The sequence below is a fragment of the Tamandua tetradactyla genome, chromosome 9 (genome assembly GCF_023851605.1).
Source record: "Tamandua tetradactyla isolate mTamTet1 chromosome 9, mTamTet1.pri, whole genome shotgun sequence".
Lineage (NCBI taxonomy): Eukaryota > Metazoa > Chordata > Mammalia > Pilosa > Myrmecophagidae > Tamandua > Tamandua tetradactyla.
Genome location: NC_135335.1, coordinates 3,907,822 through 3,933,594, shown reverse-complemented (window position 1 = coordinate 3,933,594; position 25,773 = coordinate 3,907,822). Strand labels below are relative to the sequence as shown.

General features: G+C 53.3%; 1 protein-coding gene across 4 annotated transcripts in view; it reads right to left on the bottom strand.

The window, feature by feature from the left end:
• SHANK2 (SH3 and multiple ankyrin repeat domains 2) overlaps nt 1-25,773 on the bottom strand; it is a 630,917-nt gene that overhangs the window by 177,717 nt on the left and 427,427 nt on the right. For all 4 annotated transcript variants that reach the window (XM_077115405.1, XM_077115406.1, XM_077115407.1 and 1 more), the window contains one exon: nt 8,543-8,618. In XM_077115405.1, coding sequence (XP_076971520.1) covers nt 8,543-8,618 — 76 coding nt within the window. The remainder of the gene's footprint in view (nt 1-8,542; nt 8,619-25,773) is intronic.

Here is a 25,773-nt window from a genome sequence, read left to right as displayed (position 1 = left end):
CTTAGGAGCCCCCTTTGAGTGCGCCTGTAAAGACGGACTAGAACCCTAGCTCCATTCTCACTGCAGCCATAAACATCCTTTATATTGCAATAATAATGCCATGCTTTCCCCTGGTTTTTAACTTCGGAGTTCACTTTATAGACAGAATCTAGAGGATTTAGAAGAGGTCAGTGCTACTACCTAAAACGTATTAAACAAGAGAGAGGAGTTTTAGGGTATTATTTAAAGACAATCAGTCTGGCAATAACAATTCAAAATTGGGGGTGGGCTGGAGGGTGGGAAGATGTATGAAAGCTTCACCTTTGACAGCAAAGTGTCAATAAAGTTTCATGTTGTTAAATTAAAACAGGAAGGAGGTGACTGTAGTGTCGGGGGAGGGGGCAGCCGTTGGAAGAAAGATGTGGGTGAAGTAAAAAAAACTTCCCGGTGGGGCTGGGTGGCCGAGGCTGATGGGGCAACGGAGGATGCTAAGTCCTCCCCATTCCTATCAGTGTGGATGGACTGATTGATTGAGTTCATGGAATACTTGGATCCAAATTTGAGAAGGGAGGAAATACGCTAACAACGGAGAAGGGAAGGTGCCCGAGCGGTGGTCAGACGAAGCGCCCCAGGGTCAGTGTGGCCAGGAGGCTGGAGGGAGCCAGGGCAGCAGCAGTGAGCTGGTGGAAGGACAGGGTTCACCAGACCCTTGTGATGGGTTCAATGAGGGGGGAAGAAGGGAAAGAGGGGCGCAGGAGGAGGCACCCAGGTCTGCTCCTTGGTCCAGAGGAGAGCAGGTTGGGCGGAACCACCCCAGGTTGGGGTGGAGGCACGTTCCCTGTGGGATGTGACTCTCTCACATGGATGCCCAGCCTCCAGGTGCCATTTGCATGAGAGGGCGGGGACGGTCACGCTGGGAGAGACTCAAGAGCCTGGCATATTCAGAGCTCGGCCCAAAGAGTTTGGCTCTTCTCTCTTTCTTGTAATTTCTTTAAAAATTACAAAAGCATTATATGCTTGCTGAGAAATGAAAATGCATATATGTATGAAGGAAAAAGTGAAATCACCTCCTTCCTTGTCCCAAAGTGCGCCCCAAACAGAGCTGCCGGGAAGGTTTTGTTACTAATTGCTAAGTTGAGCTATCAATTAAGAAAGAGGGAAGCAGGGAGTGGGTTTCCTTAAGTGCCGAGCCAGTGAACATACTCAGAAATTGACCCCTCTTTTTCAAGCTTAAGGAATAACAAAAATATAGAAATATAAGCTAATGGTGGAGGAAGAATGGAGAAAATCAATGTTTCTTCCCGTTCAGTTCTCACTACGTACTCACTGAGGCAGAATTCTAGAACACAAAGTTAGAGTTTCAAAGGGAAGCCAGCTACCCACACACGCTCTTCACAATTCAGATCCCTCTGGATTTATATAGGACATTCCTCCAAGGAGCTGCACGCACTAAACATATATTTTCTCATTCACTGTTACATGAACACAACTGGGGAACTGGCATGAGTTGAAAATATGGTCTCCACTTCAGAGAGTTGGGGGTCCAGAGACAGGAAGCGTGCTGCGTGAGGCCACACAACGAATTAGCTGGAAAAACCAAACCGGAAACATTAAGACAGAATACTTGGGTCTCATTATTTTCCAGAGGCTTTAAAAGGCCATCAGATTATAGGCTCATGTGCTTCCATATGGAGCTTCCATCTCAGGAAACCAGTAACAGGGATTCTCTCTGGGGAGGGCAACTTGGGGGCTGGAAAGCAAGAACGGGAGGAGAACCTCTCCACTCTCCAACCAACCTTTACTGCACATTTTGAAATTGTTACCCATGCGTATATTTCCTATCAGCAATTTAAAAAAATAATTAATCAGGCTATGACGTATGAAAGCCACGACAATAAGTAGCTACGGATAGCAGTCAGTCAACAGATGGACAGACAGGATTTGCTGTCCTTCTAATGCAATCTCTTTAGAGAAAATTAGTTTTGCTCAGAGGAATAATGAGAGCTCCCAGACCCTCAGCCTGTGGACTTTATGAATACATTCCCTCCAAGCAGATTAGATGCTGCCTGCAGAGTTGTAGATGTGTAGGGAGAGGTCCTCTCATTTATGAGGAGCTGGTTGCAGGAAGGGACTGGTTCTGAGGTCCACTCATTTCCAGAAGCCAGAGAGCCATGACCTCCTTGCTCTCCGTCATGCTCTGTCCAGTGCCACAGAGGTCCAGTTCAGTACTGCACCATTTACCCTAAATCCATCCTCCTCTCTATTCTCACCTCCTCGGCCAGCCCAAATGGCCACCATCAGTGCCCTGGATGGCTACAGTGGCCTCCTAATTGGCCTCCATTTGTCCTACCATCTGTTTTCCTCCAGGAAAGTTACTCAGATTATGTCACTCTTGGCTTAAAACCCTTCAGTGCCTCCCACCATGAGTACAATAAAATCGAGATTCCCTCCAGAAAGCACGAAGCCTTTCTCTAACCTCAACCTCTCTTCTCTCCTCTTGTCCACTGCCATTCCTGCAATATCAACTTCTTTCTGCATCTCAGTGCCTTTATACTTGCTGGATCCTCTTTAGAGGGCTGATTCCACCTCAATCTCCAGGCTTCAACTCAAGAGTAGGGACACAGAGAGACCTTCTCTTATTTCCCTACCAAAGTTGACCTGTGTCAATTTGCCCAAGTGACTCTATGACAGCTCATGTGCATCACAGAACTGACAAAAAAGTAAAACTCTCTGGTTTATTTATGCTAACTTTATTGTTTATCTGCCCTAATTAGACTGAAATATACATGAGGTCAAAGACTATGTGTATTTTGTTTGCCTCTGTATCATCAGCTCCTGGAATAGTCAGATTTCAATAAATATTAATTAAATGGATAGATGAGTGGAGTGGATGGATGGACAGGAGAATGAACGGGTGGGTGGTGGATGAATAGATGAGTGGGTAGATGGATGGCTGGAGAGATAGATGGGTAGATAGAAGAGTGCAAACGGATGGATAGATGGGTAGATGGAAGAGTGGGTGGGAGGATCCATGGATGGGTGAATGGAAGGATGGATGGATGGGTGGATAAATAGATGGATGGGTAGAGTGGTAGGTGGACGGCTAGATGGCTGGGTAGATGGATAGCTGTGAGTAGGTGCGTGGATGGGTGGACTGTTGCATGAAAGTGAGGGTGGATGGACAAATGGGTGGATGAACAGATGGATTGATGGCTTAGATGAATGGATGGATGGATGGATGGGTGCCAGGGTGGATGGACAGATGGTGAGTAGGTGGGTGGATGAGTGGATCGTTGCAAGGATGGGAGGGTGGATGGATGGATGGGCTGATGGCTTGGTAGACGGATGGATGGATATTGTGATAGATAATATCATGTCCCCCACAGAGACATGTTCAAGTCCCAAGCCCCAGTACTGTGGATGTGAACCCATTTGTAAATGGGATCTTGCAAGATCCTATGAAGACGAGGCCAAACTAAAACAAAGTGGGCCTTGACCCCATGTAACTGGAGACCTTAAAAGCAGGGGAAATCTGGATATGGAAGCAGAAGCCACAGGAGGGGATGGAAAGAGGCAGATTGCATGTGTCCAAGGCAGAGGCTGATGGCCAGCACACTCCACCAGAAGGCTAAGGACGTTGGAGAAGGCGTGGCCTGCCAGCACCTTAATTTTGGACTCCTTGCCTCCAGAACTGTGAGAGGATGAATTCCTCTTGTTAAGCCAACCCTTGTGTGATATTTGTCATGGCAGCTTGGCAAACCAAGACAAGTGGGCAGATGGATGAACGAATGGAGTCTGTTCAGTCCAGACTGAGAGCCTAAGGCCTCCCTGGTACCTCCCAGGTGGACTCCTCCTGGAACTTGACAAGTGTTGAGACATTGCGTTGAGAAGAATGTTTTTTAATGACGCTGAAGGATCGGTCAAGTCCTGCGTAGAAGCAATCCCCAGGACCTCTGCTGTCTGATGTTGATCAATGTGAGGACGAGAGTGAGATTTTCCTTCGAGACAGACGTGTGACCTCCAGAAGCATTGTTGGGGGGAGAAAATGAAGATGCTACTTTGGTTGACTTAGAACCCCCAGAGCTTTTCCATAAAGGGTGTAGGAGTTAGCCTGGGAGAACTGGCACGAGTGACCTTCAGCAGAGTGAGGAGTTGGTGGGGTCAAGGGAGGCGGGTGATGCGCCCATGCCAAGGAAACCTAGCAGCTGGTGTGGGCGTGTGGGTTCTGCAAGGGTATTAGAGAGAGTGACCATTGGCTCCCTCTGACCGAGCAGGCAGAGCGTGGATTCTGCATTTTTTTTCTGTTGTGCACATGGGGTGGGCGGGGACACCTCCTCACGCCCAGGAATCCGGAGTCGGGGCGGTGGGGAGTCTTTCAGAAGGAATCTGCTGGAACAACCGGACACACTCCCCAATGAGTAGACTGCATCAACCGTTCTGCATTTCAGCTCTGAGCAAAACATGACGTAACAGGGGGTGGGAAGGGAGAAACCTCCTGACTGATTCAGAACATTTCTCCATTGAGTCTTGCTTCCCATCGCAATTTTCCTTAATTACATTCGCATCTGCACCGGGGCGGCCCCAGGCAAGAGCTGCCCTGCTCAGAACGTAACCTCTCCACCCACAGCGGGTAATTGACTCACAGGGCTGGCGTGCCACGCAGGTCTCTGCTGCTCGCTCAGCTGTTTCTGACATACATTCCGGAGAGCTGGCCATTTTGCATGGGCACTGCAGATACCACTCTCTGCCAGCTCGGTCAGAGGGAGCCAGTGGTCAATCTCTCTAATACACTCGCAGAACCCACACGCCCACGCCAGCTGCTGGGTTTCCCTGGCATGGGCGCATCACCCGTCTCCCTTGACCCCACCAACTCCTCACTCTGCTGAGGGTCACTCGTGCCAGTTCTCCCAGGCTAACTCCTACACCCTTTTTGGAAAAGCTTCTGGGGGTTCTAAGTCAACCAAAGCAGCATCTTCATTTTCTACCCCCCCCCACCCCAACAATGCTTCTGGAGGTCACACGTCTGTCTCGAAGGAAAATCTCACTCTCATCCTCACCAATTTTGCTCAACCCCAGGCCAGCTGTGCGCTGTGACATCTTCAACTCAGGAGAGAAGGTACTGAGTGTGGATGCTTCTGCGTGGTGTGAGCCAGGAACTTCACTTCGCTTTCCTCCCTCTGCTTCAGCGTTTCCCGCGTTGAGTGGGGGTTGGCAGTGCCAGGCTTGATTTGAGGAGTGGGGCATGGGACGGGTTTAATGAATGGTGCCAGCATCATGCTCATTTATTTCCCATACCACTGAGTCACGAGGCCCACGGCTTGTCTGATTTCTTCACCACGGAGAAGAGCTGATGGCTATCACGTGGTCAAGGCTAAAACTGTGTCATCCACGTGGACGAGGCCCTAGCACAGAGCAGGCACTCATACACAGATGGATGCAGGGCTGGCAAGGATTGGGAGGTCACCTAGTCTGACCTTCTATGACATTCTGGTAAGAGAATGCCTGGCCCTGCTTGATTACCTCCAATGGTGGGGAGCTCATCACCTCCTGAGGCAACCCACTGGTTATGGATTGAATCGTGTTGCCCAAAAGACATGTTTAAATCCTGACCCTGGTCCTGTGAATACGACCTTATTTGGAAATATGTTCTTTGACGATGTTATTGGGTAAGAGGAAGCCCAACTGGAGTAGGGTGGGCCCTGAATTCAAGATGACTGGTGTTCTTGTAAGAAGACACAGACAGAGAGACAGAAGGCAGAAGGTCATGCGACAAAGGCAGAGATTGAGTTATGCCAAGGGCCAAGGAATGCCATGGATTGCATTCCTTCTCCAGGGGAGAGGCAGGGGATGGAGCCATGCTCACAGTTTGGTTTTGGACTTCTGGCCTCTAGAACCATGAGACACTACATTTCTGTTGTCTAAGTCTCCTGGCCTGTGCTATTTGTTACAGCAGCCCTGGAAGACTAAACACCCCTGCACAGCTGGACAGCTATGACAGTTTCAAATGTCTCCCAGCGGCTGGGTCGCGGTCTGCATCCCAGGTACATTTTGCTCCTGCTGATGGCCCCTTGACATACCTTTGCTACTTGAACCTAGCCAGCTTGACCCACAGTCTCTTCTTTCCCCAGCTCTGTCGAGCCAGCACCTTCAGCCAGTGTGAAGTGAGTGTGCAGCCATCATTTTAAAGGCAGTGTGTGTGCACACACCCTCATGCACACGCACACTGAGGTTGGCCTGTCGCTGCTCTGCTCTGGTGACAACAGGCCTGGAGTGGAGATGGCTCTGCAGAAACCACAGCCTGAGGGTGAGCTGCTGCCTGGGCCCTTCCAGCTTTCAGAGGCTCGTTCACCCAGCACTCCCTCCCACCTGCCCAGCTCCGGGGGTGACAACGGCATCCCCTGCTGCCTCGGGCTCTGGGGACCCCTGGCTTTGCTCCATGCTGATGGGGAATGTGTGTCCAAGAGCTCCCAGTGGCAGCAGCCTCGCTGGTGCAGACGCCGTCAATCTGAGCCAGATAAAGACACAGCGGCGGGGGTGGGATCAAGCATGCCCCCCCCACCTCTCCTCCTGGCAGGACTGCAGACTCCGAGTCCCCTTTCTGGGCTGTGTGCAAAGCTCTTGGGGAGTGGGACGCTGCCCCTCTGTGGGGTGCAGCATGCCTGCTATAACTTGGGGCTGATTAGTGAAGCAAACGCATCTTGTTTGTGAGACAGGTGGCTGTACTAGGTGAATCCTGCACCCGGCTTCACCCAGCCATCCCACCCCCAGGTATAAAACCCCCCAAACAGGTGCTCAAACAAATACATAGGTACGCTGCAGCACGGCTCACCCTCGCCTGAAGGTGGGAACAGCCTGAGCACGCATCTGTGGGTGAATGGACACATATAATGCCGCCTGTCTGTACAGTGGAATAGTATTCAGCCCAGAAAAGGAGTGATGTGCCAACACACCCTACAATGGGGAAGACCCTCAAAAACATTACACTAAGTGAAAGGCAGGCACCAAAGGCCAAATATTGCATGATTCTGCTTCTCAGAAATGTCCAGAAATCCATCAAGACAGAGGGTGGGCTGATGGTTGCTAGGGGTTGGGGGTGTCAGGGGAGAGAGGAATAGCTGCTTAATGGGTTTTATTTTGGGGTACTGAAAACGTTTGGAACTATCTAGAGGTGAAGGTTATGCAATATCGTGTAGGGACTAAATGCCACTGTATTTATAAAACAGGCTTCAGAACCCACACAGCCAGAGACCTTTGGAGATGAAGAAGGAAAACATCCCCGAGGGAGCTTCATGAAACAAGAAGCCTGGAGAGAAAGCTAGCAGACGCTGCCCTATCTGCCATGTGCCTTTGCAGTTGAGAGAGAAACCCTGAACGTCCTTAGTCTTCTTGAGCCAAGGTATCTTTCCTTGGATGTCTTAGATTGGACATTTCCATAGCCTTGCTTTAATTTGGACATTTTCACAGCCGTAGAACTGTAAACTTACAACTTATTAAACTCCCTTGTATAAAAGCCTTTCCATTTCTGGTATATTGCATTCCAGCAGCTAGCAGAGTACAAGAGAGCCCTTGACAGGGCCTGGACTGTGGGTGCCCAGTGGGCGGGGAGAGGATGCCTCGCACGGGGTGGGCTCAGTCCCTGTGACTTTTCTTTCCCGGTGCCCGCTGTCCACAAAACCCTCTGCCTGGGTAGAGCGACAGCTTCCACACACACAAAGGCTTTTCTGCTCCCCCTTCCAGCTCAGCGTGGCAGCGCCAGTGCCAGGGGGACACAAGGGGATGGAGAAACTCTGTGCTTGGGGACCGGAGAAGCACGAGAAGGAGCAAGCAGCAGTGGCTGGGAGCGACACGCTCCTTCTGTCCCGGCTGCCCATGGATCCCCTGCCACATGGGAGCCCTGCTCCATCGGGGTAAGGCAAGTATGCACGGGCCACACAGGTTCACGGGCCGCACAGCTGGGTGCAGCTTCTGCAGGAAAACTCGAGCCCTGACCCCTGCCCCATCTGCACGGACGGAGGTGGGAACTGGACGGCTGCCCTTCTTAGAGCAGGAGCCAAAAGGCAAAGTGGCTGGGCTTCAGAGGCGCTCCCTGTTCGGTGTCACCACCTGTGAGGGGGAGGGAGCCTTCCTCGTACAAAAACTCCCCCAGGCCGAAGTGGCATTGAAGGATACGGAAAATTCAGGTGAAGTGGATGCTCAGGGCAAGGCACCCCGAATCTCGCTTCTGGGGGGACACAGTTACGTTGAAATTACCTCTTGGTTCCAAGTATCAACAGCTGTCACCTTTAACCTTTGTTTTCCACCCCTCCCCTCCACCCCCAGCAATGCCATGTTCTCTTCCTCCTGAAGGGACAGACCTTCCTCCCGGGATTTAGCTCAACCCTGAACTGCAGGCAGTAGAGAGAGGTGCCTCTCAGGCAGGGGCACTGGCAGACGGCGGGTCCATCCCACACTGGCAGGGTCCCAGTGGGCACACAGGTAAAAAGGATCCAAGGGTCTGAGTGGCCCCCAACACCGTCCAGCACCTTTGTGGCACCTCCGCGGCAGAGAGAGAGAGACAGCTTACCTGGACGCATCGAAGCTGTCGTAGGAGCCGACGGTGTAATGCCTGAAGAGTTTCTTGCTGCGGTCTGCACGGGTTTCTGCACAGAAAGGGGAGAGAGACGGGCTTAGAAAAGTCACGGCCCCAAGTCCTGATACTGCGCGAGGCTGGCCTCTTATTTACTGGTCAATAAGCATGAGATGCCCTCTCCCAGCGGATGACCCGGGAGCAAGAGGACATCTGGTTCAGGGGCCTAACTTTGCAAAGTTTGGGCAATGCATGAGAACCCCATGGCTGACCACTGAAGAGGCAGGACCTCTGTTAGAAAACAGGTGAGGCCCTTCAGAATCAGGTAGACCAGTACTCTGGCCTTCCAGCAACCATGAGAACCTGCAAAAAGACTGCCTTGGGGAAAAGATAATGTTTATTGTTATTTTCTTGATTCTAGTTACTTTCTCCTAAAACAAAAAGCCAAACAAACAAGATTAACGTTCCTAATTAAGCCCTCCGCTTGCTTCCCTTACTCAGCAGATCCATGGGGAATGACATGAAAGATGTAATTAGATTCAATCGATCGCTCAGGACTGGAGGGAAAAAGCCCCCCAGCCACATCACCTTAAGAAACACAACGGCTCATGGTTTACTGTTTAGACATTTCCTTCCTCACAAATAAAATTTCCTGCACAGTCTCCTTCCTAAACTCTGCAAATGATACAGAGGAATTATGTGATTGGCTTCAGGAAACCGGTCTGAAATCTAATATAAATTCTTGTAACTCTCTCTGTTGTCTGTCTCCTACATCCCATATTTTGAAACGAGCATGGTATTACTCAAATCAACAAATACGCATTTGCAAATCAGAAGCGAACACATGTAATAGCTTTGGGAAGGTCAGTGCAATATCTCTCGGCTCCTATGCCCACCATCTGTGTTGCAGAAGCAGCCAACTGTTCCTCAATAACGCATGCTTCCTTTTCTATCCAGTGTCCGCTCGCCCTTAGGGGAGCAGATGTGCAGTCCTGGGCTGCACCTCCCAGCTATCCTCGCACCCAGGTATGGCCAAGTGACTGGTTCTCACCAATGGAATGTGAGGAGAAGCAATGGGGTCGCTCCAAGCTCAGCTTCTTTTCTAGTTTGCTAGCTGCCGGAATGCAACACACCAGAGACGGATTGGCTTTTAATAAAAGGGGATTTATTTTGCTAGTTCTTCAGAGGAAAGGCAGCTAACTTTCATCTGAGGTTCTTTCTAACACGGGAAGGCTCAGGGTAATCTCTGCTGGTCTCCTCTCTAGGCCTCTGGGTTCCAACAACTCTCCCCAGGGTGATTCCTTTCTGCATCTCCAAAGGCCTGGGCTGAGCTGCGAGTGCTGAGATGAGGTGTGCTGAGCTGCTTGGGCTGTGCTACACTGAGTCTCTCATTTAAGCACCAGCCAATTAAGTCAAATGTCATTCACTGCAGCAGGCACGACTCCTAGCCGACTGCAGATGTCATCAACAGATGAGGTTCACGTACCATTGACTCATGTCCACAGTAACAGAACTAGGCACCTTCACCTGCCCAAGTTGACAACTGAATCTAACTACCACAGCTTCTAAGAAGCCAGGGGGCTTTCCCACCTTCTCCAAGCCCTAGAGGATGGTGAAATCACAAGCTGGAAGATGCCTGCCCCTGTTCCAGGTAAGACAATCTTATTGTGCTGCTCGAAGCTCTTTGGATTTATTTGTTACAGCAGCTAGCACTGCCTCAAGTGGGCTTGGCTCCCACCTCCTTCTCACCCCTTCCCCATCACTCCTTCCAGAAAGCTGGGGCTTCAGTGGTTCCCCAACCAGTCACCAGCGTCATGGGTGCACAAATTGAGCGCTTACTGTGTGCAAGCCCAGTTCTCAGTGCCATGTTTTCACTTACTTGACTGTCACGAGTGCCCCTGAGGGTACTTCCGCTGCTCACAGCTTTCTCACGTCCAGCCAGGGCAGGCTCCTGGCTTTCCTCTCTGTTTCATGCATCCTTTAAATCCCTCCCACAGAGCTACCCACTCCATCCTCTGCTTGGCCTGAATTTCCCACATTATCGCTGACCTTCCTTGACTCCTCCTGTGCCATGCTTAATGACCCATCACATCCGAGTATGACTGCAGTCCCCGGAAGGAGAGGGGACCACTGGCCCGATCTCATGGATGATGACAGTAAGAGCGGACAAGCAAGGTGACCTGCCCAAGTGTGCAAGCTCATAACCCCACGCTGTCTGACCCCTGTGAGTGTGTCTGAATCCCCAGCCCTTCTGAGTTGGCTCAGGGATGGGGATTTCGCCTTCTTTCTCTCTGCATCATCCCCTGACATCTAATTCCTGGTAAATATGCAATGTAAACGTCTGACCACCCAACCTGTGTAATTTAACAAATCAAACCCACCACAAAGAACCAGAGCGGCCTGTGCACGTGGGGCCCTCGCCAGGCTGGGCACCGGTCCAGCCAAGCTGCACCTGCCTCCCCGTGCGTGCCATCTGGGTCAGGTGTGCCCAGATGTCCCTCTGTCCCCTCTCCCAGGCATCGTGTACCTCACATATGTTCAGTTCCAGCCACTGCTGATCAAGCCCACCTGGGAGCCCCGAGTCTCAAATGCAGGGAAAAGAGGCAGGGCCTCAGGCTCTGCATCCAGGGCCCAGAGAGGAAGGAGCTCATGGATTCTAACCGTCCATGGGCTGGGCTGAGGGCCCCTGCCAGCAGACAGCAAGGGCTGGGAGGTGCCCCTGGCCAGGCGGGGCCTGGTAAATCCACTGCAGGGACAAGTGGGACTTGAAGCTCTCTGTGCGGTCAAGCGGAGCGTCTCCTGCAGCCACAGAAGGACCGTGGGGATTGGCGGCTAATTGTTATTATTACTCTTAATTGCCTCTGTGCTTAAACCCTCCTGTGGCAGCTGTGTGCCTGTTGCCATGGGAACCCCCGGGCGCTGAGAGCTGATTGGTGCGGGATCCTGACTGAGGTCAGGGGTTCCTGGTCCAGGAGCAGAGAGAGAGAAAATGTGAACCGAGAGTGTGTGTGCGCACGCGTGGCCCCACGTGTCTGTGTTTATCTGAAGGAAGAGTGTTCTAGCAGTGCCCAGAGTTTGGGATCTTATAGATCGATAACATTTTAAACACAGTGAGGAGGGGTGTAGACCAACATGAGGGCTAACAGGTTTTTATTTGGCTCAGGGAGGACAGGAAAAGCAATAACCCCCCATCTGCTCTCGTAGCTACAATACATGAGAAAAGGGGGCTCTAGAAAGAGCACGCCCCCTGACGCTTTAGGAGGACCTCCCACGGCCCAGGCTCTGCCTGCCCTCTAGCTCCAGCCTTCTGTCCTGTGGCACGGCCCTCAGGACGGAGAAGGGTCTGGAGGGACTCACTCACCATCTTCACCGTCTTCATCAATATCATCATCATCACCACCCCCATCTTCTTCACTCTCATCATCATCGTCACCATCATCACCTTCACCATCTTCATCAGTATCATCCATCCCACCTTCACCATCACCTTCACCATCTTCATCAATATCATCATCACCACCCCCATCTTCTTCACTCTCATCATCATCGTCACCTTCATCACTGTGACCATCTTCTCCCTCATCATCCATCCCACCTTCACCATCACTTTCACCATCTTCATCAGTATCATCATCATCGCCACCCCCATCTTCTTCACTCTCATCATCACCTTCATCACTGTGACCATCTTCTCCCTCATCATCCATCCCACCTTCACCATCACTTTCACCATCTTCATCAGTATCATCATCATCACCACCCCCATCTTCTTCACTCTCATCATCATCATCGTCACCTTCATCACCTTCACCATCATCTTCACTATCCTCATCACCACCCCCATCTTCTTCACTCTCATCATCATCATCACCTTCATCACCTTCACCATCATCTTCACTATCCTCATCACCACCACCATCTTCTTCACTCTCATCATCATCATCGTCACCTTCATCACCTTCACCATCTTCTTCATCATCAATCCCACCTTCACCATCATCTTCACCACTTTCACTGATCTCATCATTATCCTAATCATCCAAATCATTACTATCACCATAGCAGAGGACACAGTCATTTACCGCCTACTACATGTTGGACATAATTTACCTCTGCTAAATTATGATTTCATTCAAAAAAAAAGTCCTCAGGGGGAATCAGCCTTCTCCCAGCCCAGTCCTGTGCTTCAGGTGAAGCTACCCATCCCCTTCTCTAACCTCTATTCCTGGGCCCCAGGCTCATCTGGCTGGCATGGGAGCCAGCCCTGACCACCCTTTGGCCACAGTGGGTGAATGGCTCAGGGGATAGGCAGGTGACCATAGTTGGGCCAGTGGGGCTCTCTCTAGTCCTGGACTTGAGGGAACTGTTGGAAAAATGAAGCTTCCCTGTGGTTGGGATTCCTACTTAAGAGGCCACCATGGGCAGCAAAGATGCCTGGGCTAAAGCCAACATCAAGGGCAGCAGAGGAACTGGGTGGCAGGAGAGAAGGGGAAGGAAACACACACACACACACACACGGACTGAATGACTGACCAAGTGACCTGATGACATGGCAAATGCCTGGATACAGCCATACCTGAATTTTCACTTAAATGAACCAATGAGTTTTCCTCTTGGCTCGAGGCTACTTAGCTTTCTGTCATCTACAACCCAAAGAGCTCAGAATGAGACAGTAACACATTTAATCACATTGTACCAAATGGCCAGGAGATAGTCAACCAAGGTGTTGGCTTTTGTGTGTATCCATCCCTCCCCTGGGGAAAAGACTGCTTCCTTCCACCATGTGGTGGTCCTGACAGCTGCCTGTCATGGGGCCTGGAACCCTCCCTACAGCCATTGTGCTGGACCGTGCTGGACACTGACACCCTTACCAAATGACCCATGGCCCAAGTTGGGTCAACTGGCCTTTTCCTGAGATTTTCTGAGGTCTGGATATGGAGGAAGATGACCTTGGTTTCCTTTTGGAGCACGAGGTGGAAGGACATGGGCTGGGGCTGTCACCATGGGGAGAGAATCCATCTAAGAATACAGCCAGCACACAGAGGGAGGCAGAGCTGAGAGGTGGGGGTGGAGGGCAGAGATGGACACAAAGGGCCTTGATGCCATGGATTCCTGGATATTGGCTAGTGATGGACATGAGAACTACCTAGCAAATATTTTTTGGCTTTCTTCCCTTTGGACATGAGGTTGGATTTTATTTCTTGGCTCTCTCAGGGTTGGTGGCTCCTTGAAATTAGTTTTGGCCTACATGGTTTTTTTTCAGCACTTCTTGGAGGGAGCATTTAATTATCAGTCAAGTGAGATCCTATAAAACATTGCTTTTTCTCTTGGGCATAATGACAAATAATGATGGAGGTGGCAGCTGCTCCATCAAGCTGGGTCCCTGAGTGAGACCCAACTGATACACGATGGACATGTGGTAGGAATGAGAAATATGTTGATGCTGTTTTAAGCCATTGAGATTAGGGAGATATTTGTTACAGCAGCTTTATCAAGCCTAAGCTGACCGATACAGATGATGCATGGCCATCCCAGTTGTATGAATGGATACAGTGCATATTTTCCTCAAGCCACGCAGAACTGGGCTCTATCACTTGTAACCAAGAGTCCTGGAAAGTAAAGGCAGGAAGACCAGGCAAAATCAGGGCAAACACTGACTTCTGGCTCCTTGTCTGGGACATTGCCCATATTTTCCAGGAGAATGTGGAAAATCACCTAACAAATAATGGGGATGCATGCCATTAAATGTGGCCAGAACATGACCCAGCAGCCCACTTCTTTTTTTTTTTAAAAGGATGAGGTCCCTCAGCTTAGGCTAAAGTAGGGAGATGAGCCAACCATTTACTTACTGTTTCCTTAACCAGGTAGAAGCTTCTTGAAGGTAAGAACCATGCTGTTCACAGCCAGGTCCACTACTCTGCAGTGCCAGGCTCAGCAGTGTCTGTACTGATGCCACGGAGCCTATATGCGGCAGTCTCTATCACTATAGTCTGAGCGACTGACATCTCCTGCCTGGATCACTGCAGTAGCCTCCTTGCTTGCCTGCTTCCACTCTCGCACCTCCCCTCACTGATCCGCTTTCCAGGGAGCAATACAAATGAGTTTCAAAAATGTGAATCCCAAGATGTCATTCTGCTACTTAAAATTTTCCAGTGGTTTCCCAACGCAAGTAGAATCACATCCAAGCATCCTCTGACGACATGGGATGTCTGACACCACGTGGCCCTGCCTGCCTGGGCAGCCTCACCGTCCACCAATCCCCTGCCTCCATCACTCTACTCCAGCCATCTGTGCCTCCTTTTGGTTCCTTGAACACATAGAGCTCATTTGAAACTCAGGGCCTTTACACTTGCTAGTCCTCTAGAAAATTCTTTCTCCTGCTCAGATTTCATTGCACTGCTATGTGCCAACAAACACAGCTTGGCCCAAGAGCCATGGAATGAATGAATGTGCGGTAAACATCTCACAGCCCTGGACCTTTCGTTCTTGTTTAATGTTGCAGGTTCATCTCCCTGGGTCTGACTGGGACAAGGTGCAGGTACAGTACAGAATGCTCAGCTAGTCCCTCCTGGGACAGCTGGAGTGGCGGGAGCTGCCCCGTCCTGTGAACCCAAAGCTTGAGTTCTAGTCCTGACCTTGGGATTGACAATGTGACCTTCTCACAGAGCCTTGCTGGGTCTCTCCAGTCTAGAACCGGAAGCCTGCACGAAACAACCGCAGAGACCTTTGTTTTTCTCCACATGGAGCAACTGGCCCATGTCAGTGGAGTCTGACCCCCTTTCCCAGGAGTGGACCCCAAACCCAGGTACCCACCCAGCCATTATTTAAAGCCACTATTCCCTGAAAGCTTTTCTCTGAGTGTAGCCTCACACACACACACCACTAAAACCTAAATTGGAAGATAAAGAACCCTGGAAATTCCATTTCATATGCCTCTTGCAACTTCAGAAAGGGGGTGACAGATTGCATGACAAGCTTCAGTTTGTCAGCAATTAAAATAGCCCTTAAAGCAGAGCGGCTTGGAAGAGGATCCCATGTGGCTTGGCACGGACCCCAGGATGGGGCACCCAGGGAGCTACTGAAGCCTCCTTTGATCTGGGAGTGCTTGTGTTTCCACAAAAAAAGGGGATAAGAAGAGGAATTTTCCCAAAGGGGAAAAAAAAAAGACTCTGGAAGGCCAAAAGGTCAATCCCAAGCATGGATGGAGGATGGGCTCTGGGGGTAGGAAGGGGCCCTGGTGAGATGGGCCAAGAGCCAGGAGGTGGGCCGAGGACCACGTGAGATGCCGGCGGACGCGCCAGAGGCTGGGAAGGACGCACAACAGCCCGGCATTCAGACCGGACGACAAGTAGGAGCTGAAATCCCATGCTGACAGTATAAGCCCAGGCAGGACACAAGCGCCCCAGCCTCAGTTTCCTCATCTATAACATGGGTGAACAGCAGCATCTACCTTACAGTGTAGTGGCGAGGAGTAAATGAAATGACACTGGTAAAGAAATGCCTCTCCATGGGCCCCACCCCAACAGCCGATCAAGGAAGGGAGCCCCTCCCTGTCTCCCGGCCCCCAGCCCCCTCTGGGAACGGCCCTCTGCCTTGGGCACACCAGGAGACCCCGGACCTGCCTACACCCCATAACCTCATGCCCTGGGAAGGCTACTTGGGCCACAAGACAAGGGAGCCAAGCCAGCTGATTGATATTCCCCTGGGAATCTGGAATAGAGGTGGGGCGAAGCCTCAGACCCCTGTTTGAAGTGAGGGTTAGAGATCTGGGCGCTGAGACTGACATTGTGAGGCATGACAACGGAAACTGCTGGCTGGGTAGAGTGGGCGGGGGACAGTGGGGCAGAGTGCCCAGGGCCCTCACAGAGGGATCTGTGGCCCTGGATAAGGTGGCAGGGCCATCCCGGCCTGCTGAGGTCTGAGGCTGCTTCCAGTGGGGGGTGGGGGGCTGACCACACGCTCTGCCCTGTGGTCCGGGAGAGACATCTGTATCCCTCACAATGGACCAGATAACCCAGCTCACGTGGGGACTGCCTTTCAGTGACCCATCACCCTGGCTGCAAAGCTTTTCCCACACAGGTCAGTGATGCTGCTTCTGGAATCCCCTCCTGGGCTCGGGCGTGGCACCTGTCGACCAGGACTGGGCTGTCCTGGACACTGTGAGACTCCTGGCGCCCTTGTCCCCCAGTTCCTAAGTACTGGTGATAGCCCAGGCATGTCCCCACACATCTCCAAGCACTCCCAGGGAGAAGCTTGCCCCTGGTGACAGACACGGGCCCAGCGACCAGCTGATATTTCCGCATTTCGTAGGACCAGGTCCCTCCACCGTGACGAGGAAGCTGCTCCTCCACACCCCTCGTGGGAGCATGTGTAATAACGAACTGAGCTTTTACGTTCTTTACCCGAAATGCAACTAACCCAAATTTACTTTTTATTGGCAATATGCACAGAAGGTAAGAATGGCCAATGGGCTGTATATTCGGAAGAGGAGACTAAGGGGAATTTGATTTACAACTCTTATGCTGAACCTCAGGGTGGGTTCTAAGACACCAAAGAAGTGTTCAAATTCGAACGAATTCTGAACAGGTTGGTGTAAAAGGCGAATATAGAGAGCTAAATAAATTATATCAGCCTCTGCAGCTGAAGCCCTGAAAACACACACAAATGAAGGTGTGCCATTTAACGACCCCAGGACCTCTAGTGACTTGGCCTGTCCCAGCCTCAGTGTCCCCTGCCCCTCAGCAGGACACTGGTCACAGGTGGCAGACTTTGGTGTGAGTCCTGTTGACCTGGCCCACGGAGGAGGCCCCTGCAGCTTAGTGTGCTGCAAGCAGATACCAGGACAAGTACTGGCTTTAACGATGGGAATTTATTAGCTTACAAGCTTACAGTCTTGAGACCGAGAAACATGTCCAACTCGAGGCATCATCAGGGCGATGCTTTCTTCCCCAGGGCTGGCCATTGGTGATCCTTGACTCCTCGGCCACATGGAGAGCGTATGGCACCATCTGCTGGCCTCTCCCTTTCCTTCAGGGTTTCGCAGCTTTCAGCTTCCTGCTTCCACAGCTGTCTGAACTTCATTCTCTTAGAAAGGCCTCCAGTAAGAGGACTGAGATCCACCTGCATGAGGTGGGTCACACTTAACTGAAGTAGCCACATCCGAAGGTCCCACTTACCATGGGCACACACCCACAGGCCTGGATTAGCTTTAAGAAGGGTATTTTCTGGGGCACATACAGCCCCAAAGCACCATGGATGGGCAGTGACGGGAACAAAGCTATCTATGAGCTAGGGGGGTTGCTGGGTTCTCACCCCGTGGCTGGATTTGTAATTTGGAGGCTGAAGGAGTGGGTAAGCAAGTGGGGCCATGGGGCCACTTTCCCTCCCATAGGCCCTTTCTCAGCTCTAATTCCTACCTCCAGGCCCCAAAGAGACAAACTCCTGAGTTTGAGCTCAGAGCTCCTGAGCAGTCTGGGGGAGCACCTGCCACCCCTTCCCACGTGTATTAACAGGCCATGATAAAATGCCGTCCCTGGTAGAGCCCTGCACGGGACATTCTCACGGGGCTCAGGGCTGCCCAGTACGTAATGCGGTGGAGCCCCCCCACTTCCAAAACCCACAAGCCAGAGCCTCGCGTCCGCGTGCCTTCCCTCCCACACGGGCCCCCGCGTGATCTCCGGCAGGGTTTAAATCAGACGCCATTCAGGCTGCACCCCAGGATGCCAGGCCAAACCGAGGCTCAGAACCTCAAGGAGGAAGCAAATTACCGACGGGGATGGAAGACAGAAATAACTTTTCTTTTTAAAAAAGCAGAGAGGCTGAACGGCTTCTGGCAAAGCGGAGGAGCATTCCGACGAACGCACCGGGCAAAGCTGGCAGCGGGCGCCCAAGCGGGCCGTCTGGGCACCGGTTCCCGGGGCTGGCTTGGCACATGCGTGGCGTGTCGGTGCCGGCCGAGGCTGCCGAGCTCACCGCCACCACTTGCCGGGTCTGCCCCCTGGGCCTGCAGAACGGAGGCAAGCTCGAGGCTGCAGGCTGGCAGAGCGGAGGTGAGACAGTGGATGCGGGTTGGTTGGGTCTGCAGGGGCAGAGAGCAGAGGGGCCTGGGATCGCAAAATGCACAGACGGACTTCCCTACGTGCCAGCCTAAGGGACAGGGGGCTGGACTGGCCCCCTGTGGCTGCTGTAACAGCCCACCTCAAACGTAGTAGCTCCAAACCACCCAGATGTATTGTCCCACAGTTTTGCAGGTTAGAAGCCTTGCACGGGCCTCTGGGCAAGAGGCAAGGGCTCGGCAGGGCTGGTTCCTTCTGGCGGGTCCAGGGGACAATCCCTGTCCCTGCCTTTCCCGGCTTCTAATGACCCCCCTGCAACCCCTGGGGCCGCTTCCTTCATCTTCAAGGCCAGTGATGGCGGACAGAGTCCTTCTGCATCACATTACTTGGACTCTGACCTCTTCTGTCCCCTCTTCCATGTTGTAAGGATCCCTGTGATTCCATTGAGCCCACCCTGATAATCGGGGGCAATCTCTCCATCTTCAGGTCAGCTGATCAAAAACCTCCATTTCCACATAAGCCAATGTCTTTGCAGGTTCCAAGGATTCAGACGTGGGCATGCTCGTAGGGGGAAGTGGCATTTTATTCTTCCTACCACAACACAAAGAGACTGTGCTGAAGGACAGAAGGTGGGAACGATTTTCTTGGGAAAGTGTTTGAATCTGAGGCAGTTAAGGGACCCATAGCACTGTTTTTTCAGGTCAGAAACTACCCAGGTAAAAGAGAAATGGTTTTCCAGGAAGCGCATTTCCCTGTTCACAGATACAAGACAAAGCTCAGTTCAAATTCGGAGTCTGCCACCCAAGGCAAGGTGTGGGGCGAACGCTCTAGCCCCCTGTAACCCCGTTTCTTCTTCTGTGCAGACACTCGGGGTGAGTTTCAGACATGAGGGGTTTGCATGGCGCCTGGGGACCCCCTGCGGCTAACTGAATCAGGCTCTGCCCAAAGATGGCCCTTTCTCCCGGAGGTGTGCAGCCCCCAGCCCGGGGGTCACGCTCCCCACCCCTGAAGGAAACTGCCCCCCGGTTGTGGATGTTGCCTGCCCATTGCTGGGGCACAGCCAGCGCCCCACCGTGAGTTCTTCTGACTCCCAGCTCTGGGAGCACGTCACCGGTGAGGACCCAGGGGCGAGGGGAAATAGCAAGTGTTCTAAATGAACTAATGCAAGACGTGCCTCCCCTTGCGTAGGTTTGGGGGGCACGTGGCAACCCCCCAGGACACACAGGACAGGCCCAGACGCCTCGGCACTACACGACAGCCACCTGTTTGGACTCTGAAATCCAAAGGCAAAGTGAGAACGTGCTGGGAGGCCGGGCTGTTGTGTTTTTCTTCTCCTGATAAACAAAAGTCATTTCAGGGAGCCGGACACTCCCAGAGTGACTTTTTGTCTTCGCCATGCCAGTAAATTGCTGGGTGTATCGTAAGATGACAGCAAACACCTTAAAAATGAACATGAGCTACCTGACTGGGGGATCGGAAAGCTGCTTCTGCCGTTGTTACTTTCTGGCTGCGTGGCCCCTCGTGGAGGGCCCTGTGGCCGGGGGGTTCGGGCGAGGGCCAGTCGAGGATCACAGGGTACTGGCCTCATCCCCCCAGGGGCAGCATGGGGGGGTCCCACACAGGGGGGACCCCAAGGGAGGGGAAGGCCAGGGGTGCTGTGGGGATGTGGCAGTGTTCCATCTGAAGCCACCGATATCCCTCACCCATCCTCTCCATGGATAAAATCTACTCGACACTTACCACGTGCTGTTCTAAGTGCAAAATGCACACGCTCCTTTCAGCTCCCCAGCAAGCCCACGTGATGCACACCAGTCACCCCCTGCTCTCTCCAGGTAAGGATGTGAAGCCCATCAAGGGCTCTGATTCCAGCCCAGAGCCTCTGGCCTCATCGCCTCCCTGGGCTGCCTCCCACACCCTCTTTTCCAGGCCCTGCATCTGGAGCTTTATTCCCCCTGACACGTGCTGCATGGCCTCACTCAGTAACCATCGCCAAGCACCCTTTCCCAGCCCTCCTCCAGGCGTGTCCCCTGAGGTGGGCTCGGCCACCGAGAGGTGGGCAGGAGCCTGCTGGGAGGGACGCCCCTTCCCCAGCCCTGAGTGTCCAGAGCAGACGGCTTTTTAACACCCCCCCCCCTTGCCATCTGAAGCAGCTCTGCAGCCCACATGGCCGCCGAGGCTGAGCTGAGGATGGCAGGGCAGGAAAGAAAGTGCTGGAGTCAGATGGCGCTGTCGAGCTGCACCGCCTGCCCCCACCCCGGCTTCCCGATGGGTGGGACAAGGAAAACCGTGCGTGTTCAGGCAACCGTTCCCGCCTCTGAGGCCAAGCTCCCACTCGCTGCAAAGCCACGCCTTATCTTATTGAATCACCATCACAGGAACCGCTCGTTCCAGGAGGAAACTGAGGCTGAGTGACGTTCATTGGCAAGCCACACAATGAGCAAGTGACGGGCCCGCCTGGCATTCGGGCTGCTCTCTTTGCGGCCCCGTGACGGCCCCCGAGACAAGTCTGTGCCACGCGGGAGACACCAGGTGCAATTTGATAAATTTCCAAGGTCACCTGGCTAGTGACCAGCAGCGCTCACGTTGAAGCCCCGTCCTCTCCCGGGCTCTGGGGCCCAAGTTCATCCCAAATGCACTTGGCAATATCGTTCCTTGGCATTTTTCAAAGGATAAAACTCAGAGGTGAGTAATTCTCTGTAGAAAATGCCTTTGACGACGATGCTCGCTTGAAGGTTATCAGGGAATGCAAAAGCTGTGGGCCACCGGCGTCTGGGGGAGGGACCGGCAGAGATGGTCCTCTTGTTTGAGAAGTAGGGACCTGAGTCCCTGTTCCTGCATCTGCTACGGTGAGCTTGGCTTCGGTCCCCGGGGCGAGGAGACGCCTGGGGTCTGCCTTTGCCCACCGCCCGTCCTGCCACTCCAGCCCAGCGAGGCTGGGGGGACGGGCAGAGGCCGAGCTTGCTTTCAGGCAGTGCTTTCCATTCACCGCCCCTCCAAATTGGTTGGGCAAATGAATAAAGCTGCTGGCTGTCAATGGGTTGCTTTCTACTCCATAGTAATTAGAATGTTTCTTTAAAAAAAATCAGCTCAGGAGGCTCGGTGGAAAGCATTTATATAAGCACATCGAGCCAGACTAGCAGTTGAAATGGAAATTACAGTAAATGGATGAATTGGTGCCTGATTTCATGTTGTTGATTAGCTCTGTTGGGAAGGACGCTGCCAAGGCGCTCCGGGTCCCCCAGTTCCCCAGAAATGTGAAGTCTGCCCCCGTGGCCTCTTCCCTCTTGCTCGGGTGGAAACACTCACGGGCCAGGGGTGGCCGGGGCTGGGAGCACCTAGGCTGGCCCTGGCAGTGCAGGACTGCAGGAGAAGTGGAGAAGGTGCAGGGTGCTGGGAAACACACAAGGACTCGTGACGGGCTTGCAAAGGACAATTCCATCACCGAATTAACCCAGACTGGGCCCTGGAGAGAGCGCCAGCCCTCGTCTCTGCTGCGCCAAAACGTCTTGGCCAATCACTGTTCTGCTTCCCCAGCTTCCCTCTTCCAATAGCCAGGACCAAACCCCAAAGAACGGCCCCGTCTCAGGCCCTCCGTGATGGGGTGCCTCCTTGCTGGCCAATCAGGGCACATCACACAGAAGGCAACCATCTCAGCTGCCCCTGGAGGCCGTGCAGGACCTCCCATTTAACCCTCCTGGGGGGCGCTGTTAACCCTGTGAGATTGCAGCCAGGGAGACGGGGAGAGACCCAAGCTCCTGCTGCAGGGTCTGGATTTAAACCTGGGAATGGACGGGAGCGGGGAGGATTTTTCTTTGCTTTTTCTCTCTTTAAGGAGGCCGGCAGCCGAGGCCTAGGAAAGAAGGGACCCAGAAAAAAAGGACCTGTTGCGTTCTAGGAAACCACCCCAATGGGGCGAGAGTTAGATGAGGCTTGGTAGCAGTTTGGGATTCAGGCACTGTCATGGGTGAATCACAGTTCAGAATCAAAGGGATAACCGACTCACTGGTAACGGGACAGGGCGGGCTGGGGGAAGGGGTCAGCGGGTCACACCAGTGCTCATGACGTCCAGGAGGACCCACCCTGTCTACTCATCTCTACAGCTCTGCGACATTGGGCAGTACCTGCCGAGAGGCCCCTCCCCCGACACATACCTGCCGAGAGGCCCCACCCCCAACACGCACCTGCCGAGAGGCCCCCATGCCCTAGACACGCCCCGCGTCACTGACAGCCCCCGGTGAGCAAGTGGGTAAGCCACGGTGGGTGGGACCGGGGACCCCCGATTCTTGGAGAGCCTGGGCTCCCATATCCCTTCGCGTGCATCTAGCAACACGGGGGACGGAGGCTCCACCGAGGGCAGGCGTCTTACCCGCCCCGATCAGCGCATGCCCCTGCTGGAACCCCACCAGCTACGGTGTCCTGTGCCCCCTGCCTTTGTGAGCAGGAGGGAGCGGCTGGTAGTGGCACCCTCTAGAAGTTGGTAGAAGCAATGCAAGCTGAAAATACACATGGTATTTTGTTCCGAAGGAGTAGACTGTCCATTGCTTCAAACACACTCACACGCTGGCCAGGCTCTCTTTGAGGGGGGCAGGCTGGCACGGGCAGGGGGCACCAGTTCGGTGGGGACCCCCAGCACAGCGCGTCAGTGAGAGAGAAGACCAAGCAACCCTGGGCAGCACGTGTGTGACTTACAGCAGCTCACAATGCCACCAGCCTCCCTTGGGGGTCAGTACCTGTGCACGCTGGGAAGGGCCTTCGAGGTCATTTAAAAACCTGCTGGCTGCTCAAAGGGACCCTTGGGGACACCAAAGAGGCCACCGGGGCTCTAACAGCAACGGGAATGCCGGAGAGCTCCCGGGTTGGTCTGGTGGCTCCAATTTTTCTCATTTCTAAATTGGGAGCGGGAACAAGTCCTCAAGGCGAAATACAACGGCCAGAAGCGCCGTCGTTCTGAAAACCACAAAGCAGCAAAACCCACAGAGCGTGAGGCGCTCGCTGGCACGGCACAGGGGCCGGTGGGACCCGCACCGTACCGCCCCGCATTCCCCGCCGCGCTGGGGGGGGGACACCAAAGGCTCAGCACACGGCCCTGGGGGCCGCCCTACCTCCGAAGTGAACTTTCTTCTTGAACCGCGAGTTCTCAGCCATCATCCCTGGCCTGGGAGTGACCCCGTCACTCCGGCTGCTCCCGCTTCCGGGGGGCCATGCGGGCACGTCTTCATCTGCTCTCGTCTGTTAAGCCCAGGAGGAAAAAGTTGCAGCCCTCGGGGTCAGAATGGAAGAGAAAAAGGGAAAAGAGCAGCAACAACAAAAATAACGGAGCCAGGAGAAAAAAAAAAAAATGGCTCCGGGATATTTAATCCACGGGAAGGTTCACAAATTCGACTTTGGATGCCGGGGTTCTGTATCCGCCGAAAATTCCCTTCTTTTACACAAGTTGTACGCTCCAGATTGGAGCCTGCCTCCTTGCACCCGCCGCCTGTACCAGGGAGTTTTTTCCCCCTAGAGCTGGTTTCCATGGAAATGCATCAGTCACTGGTCTAAATAAGTGCGGGTGAAGGACGCCTGAACCCCCCCTGCAATTACACTTGCCATTAGCGCGTGGAGGGAAATGATTCAGCATGGCCTGATGCACGGGGCAGGGGTGCAGCCCAGAGGCAGCCGCAGCCGCGTTCCGAGAGGCTGCTTTCTCGGTTTAGGGCACTCGGCCTTTTTGGACGAGCCACACGGGTGTAGAACCCTGCTTTCTGCGAAGTGGACAGCTGGGCTGCAAAGTCCATTCTGGGCTCTGGCTCCACCGAGCCGAAGGCAAAGATAACACCCAACACCTCCAGAAAGTGGGGGTCGGCCAGGGACACACGCTGCGCCCCTCCTTTCCCACCCCCAGCTCCAGGCCAGGGGCTGTAGCCGTCAGGTGGCCTGAAGGGAGGGGAAGGAGGGGGGGAGAAATTCAGGGATGTGCCCTAGTTCGGTCTGCAGGAGCCTGGAGTGCATCTCCCGGGGTGCGCGGCGGCATCTGGGGGTGGGGACTGAGCTCACGTCCCCGCACACCGGGCCCCGCGTGCCCATTGCCCATGAATGGCCAAGTGCATGGCCCTCCAGCCCCTCCTTTGAGAAGGGAAGGCTCAGGAGGGTGCATGGAAGCTGGCACTCTCTGCTATTGCTTCTTTCACTTTCCACTGCCTCTGCCATGAGCTCTGGGTGGCCCCAAAATTGTCCCCTCACCTGTCTGAGCTGCAAGGTTCCCTAAAAGGTTAAAATATGGGTCCAAACGGATCGAGGCTTCTCGGGGAATATCTCTCATCCCCCTGGGGAGGCAGTGTGCCAAGAAAACCTGCGAGAAGTCAAACCTCACCTCTGCCATGCGTTGGCCAAGTGACGCTGGCCACATTTCCAAATGCCTTTATTTGTAAGACGGGCTTAAAAGTGAATTATCTGTAAAATGGGAACTTTAGGTTGTAATGAGAACAGAACGAATTAAAGAAGGGCGCCTGGCATGTAGTAGGCACTCTAGAAGCTAGTTTTGCCATTATTATTTTCTACTGCTCGTGTGAGTGGTACAAAAAAAGCTGCTGCCTGCACATTCGCCTGGCTCAGATAAGGCTGCTTTGGAGTCATGATGAGCTTGCAGTATAATTCACCACCTCGTCTCCACTTCATGCAACCCACCCGTGTTGCCATGGACGCCCCATGATGATCCAAAGATGGGAAAACTGGGCTCAGAGATGTTGAGTGACCTGCCCAAAGTCACACAGCCAGAGAAGAACAGAGCCAGAACTGGGATCCCATCCCCTCCCACCTCCAGCTTTGTGCCTGTCCGTCCTCCCTGCCACCCAGCTCCAGGAGCAGCAAGGGACAGGAAGAAGTTTGGCACCATCTTTAGGGCACGCAGCTGACTGAAGATAGGGGCCGTCTCCCCCTAGGAAATAAAATGCAGGTCTCTGGTTGGGTAGGAAGGTGTCTGGTGGCCCGAAGGGCCACAAACCCCTTCCTAATCCCGCCCACCTGCAGCCCCGTTGCACCCCCACATCTTGGGGGGTTTCCTTGGTCTCCGGGGCCCTTGGCAAAGAAGGTCTCGCCTCACTCACGTGCGACTCCGACGCCTTCCCCCACCCCACCTCTGGCGTGATGCGCAGGCAAATCAGAGGGTCACAAAAATAGCCCGTCTCTGGCACC